The sequence below is a fragment of the Rattus norvegicus genome, chromosome 9, assembly GCF_036323735.1.
Source record: "Rattus norvegicus strain BN/NHsdMcwi chromosome 9, GRCr8, whole genome shotgun sequence".
Lineage (NCBI taxonomy): Eukaryota > Metazoa > Chordata > Mammalia > Rodentia > Muridae > Rattus > Rattus norvegicus.
Window position 1 is genome coordinate 68549418 of NC_086027.1, and position 19437 is coordinate 68568854.

At 45.0% G+C, this 19437-nt stretch overlaps 1 protein-coding gene across 10 annotated transcripts in view; it reads left to right on the forward strand.

The window, feature by feature from the left end:
* The window catches only part of Kiaa2012 (KIAA2012 homolog), a 145692-nt gene that overhangs the window by 95959 nt on the left and 30296 nt on the right, over positions 1-19437 (forward strand). For 4 of the 10 annotated variants that reach the window (XM_063267605.1, XM_063267606.1, XM_063267610.1 and 1 more), the window contains 7 exons: positions 10025-10163; positions 12113-12275; positions 12836-12950; positions 14669-14997; positions 15807-16009; positions 16768-16940; positions 17606-17825. In XM_063267605.1, coding sequence (XP_063123675.1) covers positions 10025-10163; positions 12113-12275; positions 12836-12950; positions 14669-14997; positions 15807-16009; positions 16768-16940; positions 17606-17825 — 1342 coding nt within the window. 10 annotated transcript variants of the gene reach the window in all.

Sequence of the window (19437 nt, forward strand, 5' to 3'; positions counted from 1 at the left end):
CAACAAGCTTGGGCCCTCGTGCTCACGAGGCAAAGCCTCCATCACTCCTACCTCCCCAACCTTGCCCTAAGGTAGTCTGAGAAAGTTCTCAGCTCCTTGCTGAAGGACCAGCCTAGAATAGTAATGGGGAGGGGGAACCTCAGAAAACAGTGAGCCACTTCTACAACTCTATTCAGGAAGAGAAGGCCCAGGACCTGCTGCCTCACCAAGAGAAATGTGGGGGACTGGAGAGATGGCTCAGTGGTTAAAAGCACTGGCTGCTCTTCCGGAGTGCCTGGGCTCAATTCCTGGCACCCATGTGGTAGCTCACAACCACCTGTAACTCCAGTTCTCGGGATCCAATGGCCTCCTCTGGCTTCTACAGGTACCAAGCACACACCGGGTGCACAGTCAAGCATGCAGGCAAAACACTGTACACATAAAATCATAATAGGAAAGAGGGATGTGCCGTCTTGTCCTGCTGTTCTAACAAAGACAAAACATAAGCAGGATGGAAGGGTCCTTCATTTCTGCCTTGATAACAGAGCTGAGCTGGCAGGCAGGTAGGGGCAAGGAGCTCCACACAAGGCTTCCAGAGCCCCGGGTTCCTTTTCAGAACTTAGGAATTGGTTCCCCGTGTGGTCACCCTTACACATGGAGTACTAATTCAGCGTGTTCCTCACTCCACAGGGCAGTGGAGGAGGGGTTGGTCGGTCGGTGTTGGGCGCACCACAACCTTTAAAAAACTGTGCTATTTGTGTACTTACTTATTGGGGGAGGCATGGCACATGGCACAGCATGTGTCCAAGTCAGAGGACAACCTGCAGGAGTCATTCTCTCCTTCACCACGTGGGGTCCAGGGATTGAGCCCAAACTGCCAGGCAAATCCCTGTCTTTCTTAGGATTACTATTGTAATAAATACCAAGACCAAGTCCCTGGACCCACCTACAGAAGCTGGGAAAGCCAGGGTCCTGCGGCTGAACCGAGCTAAACACAGGGGGGCGCCGCTACCCACAGGCAGAAGCAGGCATGCATACAGCGGGTCAGGTTATGTTCCTGTCCTGTAGAGGCCACATTCCCACCTCTTAGACTCATAGTCACTCTTCCTCTCATGTCATTCTTTATCTCAGTGTGTTTTCTCTCTCCACCACAAACACTAGGCTCTAGCTGCACACGCTGGGGCTTCCCTAAGAGGGACTAAGATGCTCCTGCTTCCTCCATCGGACTTTGTGGTATCAAAGTATAAGAAAGCAACATTTAATGCATTTGTGAATTGTGAGGATCTGGCGGTCTGCTTTCCATTGACCCTAGCAAGAGCTGTCTGGGGAGCTAGGCTCTCTACTTAAAGTAAGCCCTATATTAGGTAGCATCCCAAGCTGTCTGTTTCCCGGTTCACTTCAAGTCACTTGCTGCCTCCACTTTGCGGGGAGGCCTGAAATCTAACTCAGGTTCACACGTATGTGTTGGATAACCACTAGGTACCACCTTGGAGTCTATGACTTATGTGTGTGCTTGAAGGCAAGGCTACCTCCAAGACCTTGCATACATCCCACAAATGAGTGAAGGAAAGAACCAGATGAATGGAGGAATATGCTGTTCTTAGGAAATTCATGACAACAATGGCAAGATCCATACCTACCCTCGGGAGCTTACAGTGAAGATTGCAGTGTTGAGCACCACAGACTTCCCAATAAAGAAACAGGGCCGGCAGGAATAGCAGAGACCATAGATCTACAACTGGGGGGACCCAATGGCCACCAGTCAGCACATTCATCTCCACCATAGTCAAAGAAGCATCCATCAGGGTGAGGAACACAACAGGGTGGAGAGCACAACAGGGTGGGTAATGCTGGCCTGTCAGCAGCTTCTAGATAGCTGATAGCCTGCCCACTGGCTCTGGTAACTGTTCTCAGGCTGTCTAGGGCATAAGTAGGTACATCATATGTATACACAAGGTCTAGACCAAATGTTTCTGTGAAGTCCCCCTGTCTGGACTTCCTCTGAGAACTTGTTAAAGATGCAGATGCTGAGCTGAGCTCTCCCTCAAGACACACACACACACACACAGACACACACACACACACACACACACACACACACACACACACAATTCCAAACAGACAATTAGAATGAGGAGACTCTCAGGGTTATCTCTTTGTTTTGTTTGGTGCTGAAGACTAAACCCAAGGTCTTGCACATGCAAGGCTACCAATGAGCAAAATCTCCATCCTCAGCACAGAGCTCAGGCCCCTTCCACCACCCCTGCAGGACTGTATTTTTTTCCTTTGAGAAACAAAGCAGCATGGGTCATTAGGAGAGCGGACCCAAGGACAGGCCTGTCACTGGTGAAGGCAACTGTCCTCAGTGCACAGGGCTACAGCTCCTGACAAAAAGACAAGTCCCCATGGGAGCTTCAAGACCCCAGGCAGGGAGGGGTCTCCCTGAAGGCTGGCTCTCTCCAGAGTCCTGTCCTCAGCTCTTTTTCCCCCCTCTTTGAGTGGCCCACCATGCTGCTACATGCTGGGACCACCCATGGATGCCATGCAGGTGGGCCTAGGAGATTGGAGAGAAGGTGAGAGGCAGATGAGCCACTAGGACAAATCAGACTTTTAAATTTACACACTTTTTGGGGGGTCTGTTTGCCACACCATCACTGGAAGAGCATGTCTGGTATTTTGTGTGTATCTGTCTTGTTTTAGCCTCATCATAACTATAATATCTAAAATTTTATCCCTGCTTTAAAGGGTGAGAAAATGAGGCTCTGTGAGGTGCTCTCAAACCAGGAAGGGGAGGAGCTGAAATAAAAGCACACGACACAGTTTTCTACCAGGCTCTTGAGTCTTAAAGCATTGAATCATCTGTGTGCTCTAAAGAGAAAGAATGGCAGTCAGGACACACACACACACACACACACACACGCACATTACATGCACATAGAAAATGTAATGTTGGGGTTGGGGATTTAGCTCAGTGGTAGAGCGCTTGCCTAGGAAGCACAAGGCCCTGGGTTCGATCCCCAGCTCTGAAAAAAAAGAACCAAAGAAAAAAAAAGAAAATGTAATTTTTTTTCTAACCCCAGCATGACTCGTGGAGATTGTTTAGAATCCCTGGAGATTCTTTTCTGTTGCAAGTTAAGGGAGCTGGGGCTGTCAGGTCAGAGTTCTACAGTCCCTGCTAATTAATAAAGCCATGGTCTCTGGAGCTTGTGGGCATCTAGTTCAGTTCTGAGGGCTTTTCTGGACACAGCTCTGGCTTCCAAGAGCAAATGGCAGAGAGGGAGCAAGAGCCATGGTGGCAAGGCTGCGGTAGTGGGAGAGGCTGGGGGAGGGCAGGGAATGGCCAGGCTCCTACTCAGCTATGAAGGTGAAAAGTGTGTGCTTGGGAGCCAGGGTGACTTGAGAGGCTGGAAGGTGGTGGCACCATGCAAGAGCAGTTTCATGAAGAAACACCAGACTCCTGCTCCCGGTTGCTCCCTGTGGGATCTGCACAGACACACATTGCTAGATTCTGGACTCAGAAGATCCTAGATGAATGACACATCCCCTACAGCATTCTACTTCATCCTGGGAGCCAGGGCGCAGAACACCCTTATAAATGCATCTGCACACTCCCACTTGGAGTGCAGAACCAAAAATTTCCCCAGAACACAGCTGTCGCCTTCAAGTCTGAAAACATCTTCACCCTCTAGAAAAGAACACTCATTTCTCACAAAGAACCTACATTTGTCAAAACAAACAGCAGATGAAACTGGAAATAAAGACGGCATAAGAAAAGAAAACCACCAGGCATGATGGTGCATGTACCATCTCACCACATCAGAGCTGAGGCAAGAGGGTCTCCGAGGTCAAGGCTAGCCTGGGCTGCATGGCAAAACACTATCTCAAAAACTGGAGCGGAAGGAAGGCTGGCCAGTTCTATGATCAAAAATGTGTAATTCCTAAGACAGTAGTTAGGTTGAATCCTTACACTTAAACTGTAAAGATAATAATAATAATAATAATAATAATAATAATAATAATAATAATAATAATAGTCCATTAACTTAAATCAGTTTATCATAGGAATTCAAAATAGCTGGCTTTGGGTAAAGCCAGTGGGGGTGTAGCTCAGTGGGGAAGTGCTTGCCCAACTGATGTGAAGTACTGGGACCAACATCCAGCACTATAAAAATAAATATGTACATAAAATAATAATAAGCTCTGGCTATCCTGAAACTCCCTTGGGAGGCCAGGCTGGCCTCGAACTCACAGAAATCTACCTGTCTCAAAAGACAGCCTAAGCTACACAAAGAAATCCTGTCTTTAAAAAATAAAATTGATAGGTGATAGATAAGATAGATAGACAGACAGACAGGCAGACAGACATAAAATAAAATAAAAAGGCAAGATAGGAATAGGAGAAGAGACTTTCTGATCCAGATAAGTACATGTATAAGAGCTCTCCTGTAACCGTGAAGCATCACGACTGAGTAAAACTTCAGAAGCCATCTCTCTAGAAATAGGTCCAGCATACAGACACCCTCTGTCACTGCTTCTGCCCACATGTTTACTGCGCTCATCAGCATCGTAAAGGAAAGAGGCAAGGGATGACCAGAAGGAGGAAATAGTGAGTGGACCGGAAGGAAGAGATGGTGAGTGGACCGGAAGTAGGAGATAGTGAGCGGACCGGAAAGAGGTGATGGTGAGCGGACCGGAAGGAGGAGATGGTGAGCGACCGGAAAGAGGAGATGATTCTCAGTACTCCAGATGATGTTATCTCATAGGACTGTGCTGGTGTTCGTTAGTTTTGTGTCAGAGATAAAAATTCGAGCTTTAGTTTGTATTCAGTTGCAGGGGGTTCGATCCTTGGTCACGTCTCTTGCTTTGGGCTGCAGAAAGCAGAACATCGGGGCAGAGAGTATGAAGCAGAGTGGGAAGTAGACAGAGAAAAGAAGGAACAGGGGTCTCAATGTCTACTTCAAAGACACCCTGTCTTTCTTCCTCTAGGCGCAAATCCTAAAGGTACCACTACCTCCTAATATCAGCACAGGCTGGTGACCAAGCTTTTTTAGCACACAACTCATGAGAGGCATCAGCTATCCAAATCCTAACAGACAAGTCATTAAAAACAAATGGACAGATTACTATACACAGATTTTAAAAATCAACTGGGTAGTCTTTAAAGACACAAAATGTAAGTGAATTAATTTTCCCTTTTTTTGTTGTTGTTACTGTTGTTTGTGTTTTGCTGTTTCTTTGAGACGGGGTCTCATGTTGCCCAGGCCAAATTGGAACTCACCATGTAGAGGAGGATGACCTTGCCTCCTGCCTCTGCTTCCCAAGATCTGGGATTATAGGTGTGTGTCACCAGGATGGATGTCGTAGGGTTTCTGTTGCTGCAACAAAATGCCATGACCAAAAAGCAAGTCGGGGAGGAAAGGGTTTATTTGGCCTACACTTCCATGTCGCTGTTCATCATGGAAAAAAGTCAGGACAGGAGCTCAAAAAGGACAGGAACCTGGAGGCAGAATCTGATACAGAGGCCATGGAGCCCTGCTTACTGGCTTGGGTCACATGGCTTGCTCAGCCTGCTTTCTTACAGAACACAGGGCCTCCAGCCCAAGGATGACTCCACCCACAATGGGGTGGGCCCTTCCCCTGATCACTAACCAAGGAAAGGCTGTGATCTTTTTTTTTTTTTTTTCTTTTTTTTTCGGAGCTGGGGACCGAACCCAGGGCCTTGCGCTTGCTTCTACCACTGAGCTAAATCCCCAACCCCAAGGCTGTGATCTTATGGAGATATTTTCTCAACTGAGGTTCCTTCCTTTTAGATAACTATAGCTTGTGTCAAGTTGACATAAAGCTAACCAAGACAATAGGCATAAGTTGAATTTAAGACTAATCATTGTTATGGAAAACCCTAAGTGTATACAAAGGCACCAGAACAGTACAGAGAGCAGTGCCCCCATTGGAGAATAGCTCAGAGAAGCAACACTCTCATTGGCTAGCATTCTCCATATAACACCAACTCCATCCTCTCTAATCACTTCCAGGTTTATATTGTTTAACCCATGTATACCCACACAGTTCTAAAAAACAAGAAAGGATTCTTGGCATAACTGTGAAGCCATTTCTCTTGGCTAGTTTCATATCAGCTGACACAAGCTATAATCACCAGAGAGGAGGGATGTAAATGGCATTTTTTTTTTGGTTCTTTTTTTGGAGCTAGGGACACAACCCAGGGCCTTGCACTTGCTAGGCAACCGCTCTACCCCTGAGCTAAATCCCCAACCCCTTTAGCTAAATCCCCAACCCCGTAAATGGCATTTTTAAATGTTATTTAATAACTACTAGTTATTAATATGACCTGGCCACCTTAACACAATTATACCTAATCTATTTTTCTATACAATAGACTGCTAGCTCCCCAGCTGTGCTCCCCAAGTACTTGCTGTTTGAATCTTGCCTGGGTTATTTTTGCTCCGTCAGGGAACATGTTGTTTGTCCATGTGCTCCTGGTCCATCTCATCCAATGGAGACCTCCTCTTCTCTCTTTCTTTCTCCTTCTCCTCCATTCTCTTCCTCCTTCCTCCTCCTGTCTCCTCATGGTCCCTACTTGAGACCCTCAGTCCAGTAACCAAAACCACCTACCTCTGTTCTCCCCAGTAATTAACTGAGGTCCCTTATATTTAACCAATAGCTTTAACTTAGGGAGCAAGGTTTACAAGGAACACATGTGAGAATCTGTTCACCAGTGGCAACCAGATCTTGGGGTTTAGAGTTTGTATACACAGTACCAGAGCAACTCTCAACAGAAGACGCCTCCATAAGGTTCCAACGACAGGCAAGCCTACAGGGAATTTTCTTAATTGGTGATTGATGGGAGAGGGCCCAGCTCGTTGTGGGTGGTGCCGTCGCTGGGCTGGTGGTCCTGGGTTCTATAAGAAAGCTGGTTGAGTAAACCATGGGGAGCAAGTCAATAAAAGCCCCCTTCCATGGCTTCTGCATCAGCTCCTGCCTCCAGGTTCCTGCTCTATTTGAGTTCTTGCCTGAGCTTCCATTAATAGACTATGCCTCAGGATATTTAAACCAAATAAACCATGATGTGTCACCATAGCAGTAGAAACCTAACTAAGACATCATTGCACCTAAAAATCCAAAGAATTCTTAAATGTGACTGATGATGTTTTCGTAGTTTTCAAGTTCTCAATTGTTTTACGATGGTGACTTTTGATTATAATTAGTTAATATGGCCTTTAAATGTCATTTAAATTATAGATTCTACTCTATTTCTTAAATTCCCTTCTTTTAATTTATGCTCTGAAAATTGGGCCACTTGGTCCAATGGTGTTGATTTTGCTGCCTGCTCCTGTCGTGGTTTCTTGTGTCTCATGGCTTTTCTGTTTCCTGTTGTTATTCAGTTCTTGAGTCTAGAGACTTAATCAGATTCAGGTTTTGTTGTTCCATTTGGAAAGGCCAGTTCTGTGTCCCTTAGGACACAGAATGTTCACTTGTCTCTTTACAATGCCAGTAGTTAGAGATCATCAGTCCTGGGACTGGCAAAAATAATGCCATATGGAATTCTATCAATGCTTCCTCAATTCCTAGTTGGGAAATTCTGACACAGAGTTCCCCTTATTCAATGGTATAGTTCACATAGGGAGGGAGGACAGTTGGTCAGTCTCTCCCTTTATGGATCAGTTTTCAGTGATGGTTCCCCATCAGCCCCCGAAAGAGATCTCATTTTCAGAGTATCTTTGCAAATTATTAACTTGTGGACTTTTACATGGAAAAAATAAGTTTAAAACAATATATGAAGAGTGATTTCATTTGAATAACTAAAATAGACATGAATAAATATAATCTTCTATATAACCGTGGATATAGCATTCACAGACAATAAGAGCTACTGTCATAGAGATGGCAATACTAAACAGGGTGTAGTGGCCTTTGGGACCAGCCTGAGGCACCTACCAAGCTTCTTTTTTTCTTTTACTATTTTTATTTCATTTTTTATTTAGTTTGGTCTTTTGTTTCTTGTTTTGTTTTGTTTTTGTTTTTTTTGTTTTCAAGACAAGGTGTCTTTGTGTAGCTTTGGCAGTCCTGGACCTCCATCTGTAGACAAGGCTAGCCTTGAACTCACAGAGTTCTGCCTCTGCCTCTGAGTGCTGGGATCAAAGGTGAGCCACCACAGCCCAGCTGCAAGATTCTTTCTTCAGAAAGAAAGGAAGAAGGAAAGAAAGACAGACAGTGACCCATAAATTAATCTATCAGTTTGAAGCAATCATAAAAGTCCCATCAGATGGACTGACACATGCTTTCAATCCCACACTTGGGAAGCTGAAACATGAAGACTAAATTCCAGGCAAGCCTGGGCTACATAGTGAGACCAAAAAGCAATTCTATCACAGGGACACCTGTCTTGTGAGAGGCTTAGTGTAGCACCCTCAGTGGGTTAATTGCTACAAGGACAGATTGTTATAAATCAAACTGCTTCCCTGGCTTGCTCTCTTGATGCATAACACAACTGGCTCTTCTACAGTTCTCTACTTCTTCTCTTCCACAAATTTATTTATGATTCTTCCATAAATAAATACTCCATTTCTTTGCTGGGAAAATGTGAATCAAATATGTGAGAGTATTCAAATCTCACATAACTAAGTGGGAAGTCCATGGGTAGGTGAGTACACAAAGTTTTTGTTCTACACTCTGCATAGTTATATAGATGTCAAAAGTCAACGCCTAAATACCAAGTTATTTTTCTAAGGGAAAGAAACCCCCTTCTCTGGCTCACACACCCATTCAAAGATTCAATTCTGATCACGAACAGTGGAGTAACACCAGTGTAAGCCTCCACTTCTGGACAGTACAATTGCACCCTCTGGTGGTCATCTTGTGCTCTGTACCCAAGTTCAGAAAAATTTGTACAACGCAGGTTATGACTTCAGTGAGAATGTGTCATGTCCCATCCTGTCTTTCTTCCCTACTCCCAAGCAGCCATATTCAAAAAAGAAATTCCCACAAAGGTCATCTTGTCATGGAGATACCCTAGGTACTGTAATCATCTACTACTACCTGATAATATCACATACAGAAAGCAAAAGAAACTGTCAGGCACATTCCTCAGTCACATTGACATTAATAGTCTCTCCCCACTCCAAAGCCTGGAGGTGATGTATAAGAGTATCACCTGAATGTGTGAGAATGGCAAGGGGGAACCCAGTTGCAAGGGAGCCCTGGCAGGTAGGGGAACATGATCAACTAAACACTGGAGGATGCTTGACCATGGTATTAGAAGGTTGGCAGTGTGATGTGCATAAGCCTCCCCCATAAGGATAACACTGTTTAAAGCAGTTTATTTTTAGTGTTAGGTTTCAAGAAAACAAGATTAAATCTTCTAATCTAACATAATATTCTCTTGTCTATTTTTTCCTCCAATCTGCAGCCATCTAGATTTTTGTGATTGTTGTTTGATTTTTGAGATGGTCTGAATGTTAGCACTGGCTGGCCTGGAATATGAGGCAATCTTTCTGTCTCCTCTAGATTTTAATGAATTCTCGAGGTTTTCTATAGTCTTATTTTTTGTTATTCAATAAATACTTTCCATATTTTAAGTAGTTATCTTTTTAGCCATAACTTTCTTTCCTTTCCTATGACTGGTACTAAGGTTTGAACACAGAGAGAAAGAAGTTCTACCTCTGAGTTATTCCTAGCCCTTACCTATAATTTTAAGTACCATAGTCATGTATAAGTCACTTCCAAAGTCTGTTAAACAACTATCTCTAATTTATCATTGCCAACAAATAAAATAAATAAGTTTTTATAAAAGTTGACTTGTACTTTTAGATTGTTTCCACTGGTAAATACCCAGGTGAGAGTCCTGATTAAAGGCTAAAATAGTTTTCTGGGTCTAGACGTATACTGTCCTATCACTTTCCCAAGGATATTTTAGTAAGTTTAATGTCTCTTGCCACAAGCCAGCCTGGTCCCCAAACAGGTTTGTCACTCTCATCTGCATTGCTCACAGCTTAGCATAGACATTTTCTCTTGCCTGATTCCCTTCCAGGGAAAATACCTGGGTCATTGGCTGATGGAGGATTCTCTGTTCTCACAGACCCAGAACCAAGGAATGTGACCTTTGAACCCCTCAGCACTTCCCTGGCCGAGGACAACCAGCCCTCTGAGGCTGACACCTTAAAAAACATGTAAGTGTGCAACTTGTAGTGACTTGGACGTTTGTTTTCATTAATGTGCTTTCTGGATTCTGTTGGTTGGTTTTGGTTTAGTTTCGTGAGATAACATGCAGGCAGTTGGGTTTAAAGGAAAGAGGTCCCTGGGTAGAGTGCCCATTGATAAGTGAGCTGCTTAGGTTTGGGTGGGGTGGTAAATTTTAACCATCTAGAAGCAGCTTTTTTGTGTGTCCATGCACCTGAGGTTAACTGAGACTCTGGAAGGCTTTGGACCATCAACTTACCCTGATTCCTCTCTACAGAGTTCATTAACCCTAGGTAGAATAAAGTTGGCCAGACACCATTGTGGCTTCTTCTCATCCCTGCCAACACAGGAACACCTTCCTGTGTGCTTATTATGAGCTCATTGGCCAATCCCAGGCAGCCTGGCACCCTTTGTCCCCAGTCTCCTTTGGTTGTGCCTTCGCTGTAGACGTCTTTGCTACCAGCTGCAGCTAGACCATACTGTGGATTCCAAGAGCCGGGGTTGACTTGAGACCAGCAGTTTTGATCTAAGAGAAGACTCACTTAAATAAAAAGGCTAGGGGAGGAGGGGGCCTTGACCATCAAGGTAGCCATGAAAGAGTTGGGTTTGTTTTTTTTTTTAAATATTCTATCCCTTTTCCCTTGACATATTTTAAACAGGTTATTACAACTCTTCTTCCCCTAGCCAAAACCAATAAAATAATCAAATAATTTTTTCATCAAGAGAATAATAAAAAGGATAAGACACTCCACAAATTTCATTATAGTTTTTGTGACTAAAATTCAGATTTAACAAGATTCCTAAATGAGAAAAAGAAAAGCAGCAATGTAGTCAGGTCTGTGGTGTTCATTTGCGGCCTACTTGTTCCTTAGGGGAAAATAGAAGTTTTCCTAGCACTAAATTCTAACCCAGACTTCTGTGAGTTTTTATAGAGTGACATTGAGTGATTTAAAGACTCGTGTATTTACAGGAAATTCCATCTACCTCATTCAACAAATATTTTTTAAGTTTCCACAGTACAGCCCTGGGATAGCACACTGCAGTGAATACATTTATTTGACTAAAAAGAAAAAGACTAGGCCCAACACCCAGCAGGCACACAGCATACCTGCAGCTCTCCTTGCAACCCCCAGGCATAGGCCAGTGACAGCAATGACAACTGGGACACATAAGACAGAGCACCCATGGGGTTGGGGATTTAGCTCAGCGGTAGAGCACTTGCCTAGCAAGCGCAAGGCCCTGGGTTCAGTCCCTAGCTCCGAAAAAAAAAGAAAAGAAAAGAAAAAGGAAAGACAGAGCACCCATGACCTTGTAGTAGCTGAATCCAATTAAGAATGAAACTCAGGGATGTCAAAGGAATGACTGGGACAGCTGCATATTTCCGAGATCATCTCTCTGAAAGGCCACTTTTCCTTTTCCAGCCAAGCCTTTGAGAGAAGACATTTCAGTTGTGTGGTTTTATTGTTAATTAAAGGCATAGAATGTGAGCATGATCTGACTGTGCCACGTTGTCCCATTAGTTGATCTCCAGGGTTGATTCAGTTGATCTGACTGGCTAGGTGGGTGTCCCCTTCCTCCTTCACTGTTTCATGTATATCCCTCCCCAAGCTGCCAGCTTCATTACTGACAACACCTTTAACCCAAGAGAGGAGAGCCTGTTCTTCTTTGGTCAAGGGCATCCAGGAGACACACTTGAATTTCCCTGCTAAAACCTCCAAACAAGCTCTCAAAGGTGTGAACATACAATGAAAAGAAGCAAACTATTTTCCAACTGTCCATGTTTTAGGGCTTACCTTAAGTATCCCCCAAACCCAGAGTGAAGACCACCATCTCCCTTATGCAGGAACAAGGTACCTGCACACATCACATATCACGTGCTCTCTTCACCCCCACTTGGCTTCCTGCATTCAACTCATCTGCTGGCTTGCTCTTTTCAAAGGGACAGAGATTACAACGTGCACCACCTGCACAGAGGACCTCTAGAACATGAGCCTGCATTCCAAAAGAAGTTGGATTCTGAGAATACATCTCTTCTTCCAAGAAAAAAGAAGAAAAGGAGACCAAAATTGATCCATCAGAAGATTCTAGTTGCCATCCACCATGTGAGTGTGAGAATGGAGAATCTGGCCCAGAAGCCCTGCCTGGACCCCTCCCAGGCTCCTTGTAGATGTCTGCAGGTTGCTAAATAGATAAGAGCACCTGACTAGAGGGGCAGTGAGGGCTGAGGTCCAGTGATGGTCTGCTCACCAGGCCCTGCCCCTTCCACTAGGCTGCATCTTCCTGAAGAACAAGGGCCCCATTGCCAAACAATAATGCAAGTGGGTAACTATGGCCCCACTCTGCCATCTTCTTTTAGGGGGTACCCCCATGTTGTTCCCATCCCAGAGGGAGAGGTGAAGGCTGGTATGGCTCCTGATGCCTGCCTGGGCTCTTGGTAAAGTTAGCACAGGATGCAACATCGAATAAAGTCGACTACGACTTTAGTTAGTTGATCAACAGCGGCAGCACTGTCTCACAAACATGAAACAGCTTCCTTTGCTTCAAGCTCTGCAGACCATGACTTAACCTCAAAAAAGAAGGCCACCAAGGCCTGTTCTTACTCTTTCTCATCTAAAATTATTCCTATATGTATTACAGTCCTCTTCCTAAATTTCTTCCTTAGGGAAGGGATTTGGTTGACAAAGCTAAGAGGAAAAAGAGAACCAAGACACACCAAGCCAAAGCTCCTAAGAAAGAGAGGGAAGGAAGGGGCCTGAGGCAAGCAGAGGCTGCAGGAGGTAAGCAGATATGCCTGTGAGGAACAGCCTGTGAGGGCCGGAAGTGTGTATGAAGCATTAACAAATTGCATACTTAGGCTTGGATACCATACCCGGGGTTTTATATTATACACATTCGATATGTGTGTGAATGTCCTGACAGACAGGAGATGGCTCCTAGGGTCAAGCTTAGCCTGAGTACCTGGCTATGCTGGCTCTGCAGCCAAATTTCAGAGCAGTTGTGTCAGTGAACATGGACAGAGGAAACCAGGGCTGAGCGGAGACCTGGGAGGATCACGAGAGGAGACGGTAACGGCATTGAGTGAAAACCATGCTATTTGGGTACCTAACAGGGGATAAGTAAGTGACATCAGCGTAAAGGTGGACTGACCCAGGGACCCATGAGTCCCAATGCACATTACTGCTGCCATTACAAGCTAATAACTACAGGCTAAGAGCTGTAATTTGAAAAGCTGAAATGCAAAATGTCCCCAAGTCTAAAACTCCCTGAACTTCAACAAGATGTCACAAGTAGATTCTATACCTGACCTCACTGAAAATACTGTAAAGGGTTCATGATCACTCTAAGTCGGGTCTTGAAGTGTATTTGACCTACAGTTTTATTTTGAGTCTGTATAAAACCCCTTGCTGCTTTAAGAAAAACATATAAAATTACCTTTAGGCTGAGGGCCAAAAATGTATATGAAGCATTAACAAATTGGGTACTTAGGCTTGGATCCCATCCCCAGGATTTTATATTATACACATTTTATACATTTATAAATATTCTAAAACCAGATATTATCCCCAATCTGAAATGCTTCTTGTCCCAAACATCTCAGGAGGAAGATGCTCAGGTATTGCGAGCATTGAGAAAGGGAATCTGACTGCTTCTCACACCTCCCAGTTCTGCACCTTACAAAGACCTCAGATGCCTCCGAAAGTCCCATTAGCCTAAACTTCACACCTACCTTTGTTGCTCCCAAGGTTTGAAGACCCTTTAAACAGACCACACTTGTGTGGGCAACATTAGATACATCCCTAGAGGTCCATCTGGTTTTAAAGTTTGTTTTTTAAACTCCTGCTGAATCTACATTTGTCTAGCCCTTAGCATTGGCAGGAATAAGAAAAACAAATGCCCTTGCCCCTCAGATAATTAAACTTCACCCAGTTAGAGCTGTGACCTCAGGGCAGGACTTCTCCGTGTGCTGAAATTCTCCCCTGGAGTCCTGCCCCTTTGTAGGCCAGGGTGAGCTGGGGCCTTTGTTTGCTTCTGGGACTGGGATTGACCCTAAGGCCCCACTTACTAAGCGTGTGTTCTGCCACTTAACCGCATCCCAGCAGACAGGCGACCTTTGCAGTAGTAAGGTTCTGCTGAGGGATTGGATCTTTATTGATCTAAATATATTGTTGCACTGCTTGTCTCGAATCATTACAATACAGATGCTATTCACCCAGAATGTGGGAGGATTCAGGAATATGCACCCCAACTTATCCTACTGTGTGCTGAATCTTAAAAGCTGTTAAGGAGCTGGTGTGGTGGCACACTCCTCTAATGCCGGCATTTAAGAGGCAGATATATAAGGTTCTCTGTGAGTTTGAGGCCAGTCTGGTGTATATAGAGTTCCGAGACACCCTGAGCTACATAAAGAGACCCTACCTCAGAAAAAAGTTAATAAACAGAATCAGAGGTCGTACTTCTACTCAGCCACACCCTCTGTCCCAATTGTTTCCCCCAGGAAAGCCAAAGCACTCAAAAACTAAAAAGAAGTCAGACCTGACTCCAAATGAGCAGGAACTGGGAACCAAAGTGAAGAGGACGCATAAAGAAAGGAATATGGAGCTGGCAGCAGGGCTCAGCACGTCAGACAGCACCGACTCCAAGGAAGCCGGTGGCACCTCACATCGAGGGCTCCTCCGCCCACACTCTGCCGCTGGGCGACTACACTCACGCTCTGCCAAGTGGCTTTCTCTTGAACTTGATGCTCTGGATAGTCAGGTTGCAATAGATGGAAGGTTATCACGCTCCCAGGCCACGGACGTCACTAGTGATGTGGAATCTGAGGAGGTAAGAAGCCATGGAGACCCTTCCAAGGTCTGGGCAGGAGTTCTCACCAGGGAAGTTCTGTCCTCACTTGGCAGAACTGCAGATGTAAAGGAAATGTCCCTAAGTAGGCTGTAGTGTCTAGAACAGCCACATCACATGGTGGTCTCACATGTTCTCCTTTGATGCCTTCTGACCCTACTTAGAAGCCAGACCAAATCAAAGACACAAGGAAAAAGGCTTCAGCTGTCTGAAGTGGGCAAGGCATTCTGTGATGCCCCACATTGCCAGGGAACTTATCCAACTCTAAAGAGTAGGAGGCCGGGGCTGGAGAGCCATCTCTCCAGCCCGAGTCTAACTCTTCTATAGCCAGACTGCATCTAGTAAAATAGTCTCTTATCAGGAGCCTGCCCTCCAGCCTAGCTTTAAACTCCCAAGTTTTTAAAGCTCCAGGAGCAGCTCCCTCCCAATTCCACCCAGAGATTTTCATTTGTTGCACCAGGTGGAGCTCTGGCATATTTTAAAGATCCCTGGGCAGTTCTGAAGCACAGCTCGGGTTGCAAAGGCCAGAACTTCTGATACCCTGGACATTATGTGGGCACCTCTGTTATCCCAGTGAGTACTGGACACAGCCCATGAGGAAGACTGTCTCAGAAAAGCTGTGCTCTTGACTGTAGGTCAGTCCAACCCCATAGCCAGGCAAGCAGAAGCAGATTCTGCCACTCAGGCGGTAGTGTGGAGTGAACTTTAGGATTCCATCTCTGACTAGAAAAAGGCCTGTCTGGGCTGCAGCTGGCTCTGTCCCTTACACTGATAACACTCTGGTCTCTTAGGACCTCCAGGATAAGAAGCAGCAGCAGAAGGCTTCTCAGGACAGAATTCGAATACAGAATGCAGAAATGAGGTGGAAGGCGGTGGAGCAGGGGAGAAGGGAGCAGGAGGAGCTGATCCGGCTCCATTGGGAGCAGCTGGAGAAAGCAGAGAAGATGAATGAGGAGCTGGAGTTGGAGCATCAAAGGCGCACTGAGGAGATCCGGTGGGCCAGCAGCCCAGAGACACAAGGCAGGGCAAACCTTTACCAGGGGCGCAGCTCAGTGCTAGGCTCATGACCTGACACCAAGTCACAGGGACAGCCTGGACCAGAGATAAAATTAAGATACTGTCTTGATCACGTATGTGGGTTACTCAAGATAGATGCTTATGGGGAATTCCTGGAAAAGCTTTAAGATTCGGCCCAGTCTATCAAGCTCCTCCCACAGTCTGCACTGTACTGGGCCTTTCACCTGTCTTCACTCTAACTTTACAACCCCATGAGGCAAGAATTTCAAAATCTACACTTTAGGAAAACATTGTTTAAAAGAACAGAAAAGAGGGGGCTGGAGAGATGGCTCAGAGGTTAAGAGCACTGACTGCTCTTCCAGAGGTCCTGAGTTCAATTCCCAGCAACCACCTGGTGGCTCACAACCATCTGTAATGGAATCCGATGCCCTCTTCTGGTGTGTCTGAAGACAGCTACAGTGTACTCATATACATAAAGTAAAATACATTAAAAACAAACAAACAAAAACAAAAGACAGTGCAGAGAATTTAAGGCTCTTAAATCCTGGGCAACAGTGCTAAGCTGAAACTTCTAGGTTTCTTTCTAGGCCTCTCTTGCCTCTCTGCCCTTCAATCCAGAATGTAGAAAACCTGTTCTCTAAAGGGGCACTTCCTGGGGCCAGAAGGCTATAGAGTTAAGTGTCAGTTGTTGAAGCCAGTGTTCTGCCATTCCTCTGATACCTCCCGTGTTCTCAGCCTAAGAAAGCAGAGACTGGAGGAAGAACGGCAGCAGCAGGAGGAAGCAGAGAGAAAACGAAGGCTCCAGTTGCAGGCAGCCCGGGAGAGAGCCCGGCAACAGCAAGAGGAGCTCCGCAGGAAACTTCAAGAAATGCAGAGAAAAAAGCAGCAGGAGGAGGCAGAGAGGGCTGGTGAGAGAATTCCTGAGCTTTTTGTATCTCCCATCCCTTGGACAGAAAATATTTTAAACCCACTTTAAGCAATTTTATTCCTATCCTAGGCCTTAGTGCACAAGGCACTCCATGTATAGGCTAAGTGTTGTTCCAGAATGATAATTACATCTAGCTATCGTGGGTTGAAATAAAGGGATGGAACGCGAATGGAAGACTCAGGTGGAAACAATCACAGGGTAGGACTACTGCTTCAATAATTGCCCTTGTCAGCTCAAACCTCTCTAGTTGCTCCCTTCCTCTTGCAGGCAGAGACAATCACACATCTCTGAGAGGCTCAGACACACCTTCAGGTGTGGATCAGATAATCTTCCAGCATACTTCTCAGGATGAGGGTTCAGCAGATGATGCTGTGTCAGTTCCTGGTGTTTCCTCTAGAGAGACCAGTTAAGTAAGCACTCTCTAGATGCTCATCTGACTGACGCTCCTCCCTACAAACAGCACACTATGCTGTGAACTCAACAGACTCTGGGAAAATCTTCCCTAAGGTTTTTAAATGTCCAATGGTACTTTGACAGGGGACTTGGGTAGTAAACCCACAGAGGATCTAGCAGATTAAAAGGAGAGACCAAAAATATCAGCTGCTCTGATGATGCCTGCTGAGCCCAGCTCTTTCTGCTCTGCAGAGGCAGAGAAGCAGAGGCAGAAGGAACTGGAGCTGCAGTTAGCCGATGAACAAAAACGCCTGATGGAAATGGCTGAGGAAGAACGGCTGGAGTACCAGAGGCAGAAACAAGAAGCAGAAGAGAAAGCTAAGCAGGAGGCTGAGGAAAGGAGGAAACAGGAAGAGGAAGCAGCAAAGCTAGCTTTGGAAGAAGCCACAAAACTAGCCCAGGAGCAAATCAGGTACTGGTACTGAGGGGGTTGGGGGGAGGGGAACAGACTGCTGTCAGGGATTGTTCTGAGGCTTGAAGGCCCAGTGCCAATGCTGACCACTGCCTTTAAGCTCGAAATTCTCTCAACCCCTACAACATGGCTAGAAAGACCAAAACACAGAGCCATTCTTCAGCTACAAACAGCGCAGGATCTATCTTGGTTTACGAAATTTGTATTGAAGCTTGATGGAAATTTAGAGATCATTTATCTTGATCTTCTGGTTTACAGATAAAAGCGAATCCCAAATCAAAATAAACCACACAAAAAAACAAAACACCAGGGCTGGGGTTGGGGATTTAGCTCAGTGGTAGAGCGCTTGCCTAGGAAGCGCAAGGCCCTGGGTTCGATCCCCAGCTCCGAAAAAAAAAAAAAAAAGAACCAAAAAAAAAAAAAAAAAAAAAAACACCAGGGCTAGTGTACAGCAGGGTGGTAGAAGCTGCATTGTTGCTGGATTTAACTCCCCAGTGAAAAAGAAGCAAGATCTCTACCAGGACCAATAAATGAGTTATGGCCAAAACCAAGACCATTATGCAAATTGTAGACTCTCGGAATTCAGAAGTAGGTACGTACATTCTAGGGTTAAGGATGAAGAGGTACTGAAAAGAAAACTGTTCCCTTTTTAAACTAGCAACAAAATGCTATGCAGAAACACTTTAAACTGTGACAGGAAGCTTATTTTAGATTGGTAGCTCAGAGCAAGGCTTCTGAAAAGGAATGTCATAAAGGGCGATATTTTATTTTATTAATTTTTAAAGATTTATTTATTTTAGTTATATTAATACACTTGCTATCTTCAGACACACCAGAAGAGAGCATCAGATCCCATTACAGATGGTTGTGAGCCACCATGTGGTTGCTGGGAATTGAACTCAGGACCTCTGGAAGAGAAGTCGGTGCTCTTAACCACTGAGCCATCTCCCCAGCCCAAGGGTGAGGTCTTAATAATAGAGTTAACCACACAAGAATGGAGATGAGTATTTCAGGAAACAACAGTAAGTGCACAGCGTGAGGAAAGCAATGAGACTCAATGCTGAATGAACATGAAGCCTTGCTGGAATGAGACTGAACAAGTGGTCCTTTGGATGAAGTCAGGGAGGCAGGCAGAGACCAAACCTAGTGAGTGTCGTATTAAGAGAAACTACACAAAGTTAACTTACCTGGGGCCAACAGCATTTTTCTTTTATCTGTTACAATCATAAAGCACTGAAAGGTAGCTGGGTGTGGTGGGTACAGGCCTATAATCCCAGCACTTGGGAGGCAGAAGCAAAAAGGCTCTTGGAAAACTACTGGGGGAGCTGCAGTAAGATTCTATCTCAAAACTGACAGAAGAGGTACAACCTCTGAAAGGTAGAGGGACAGCCTGGAAAATCATGTTTCCAACATGAAATGTAAACACTTCTCCCTTGAGTTATAATTTTCCACTAATTAAATTGAATCTATAATACTCTTTAAGAGGTTCAGAAAGAGAAGGCATCAAAACTCTCAAGACTTCTCATTAATCTGGAGTTGTTCCTTCCCTGGACTTTAACTGTTAGGGGAATTACAAAATAGAACACTGGAAGAATCCTAATTCAACTTCAAC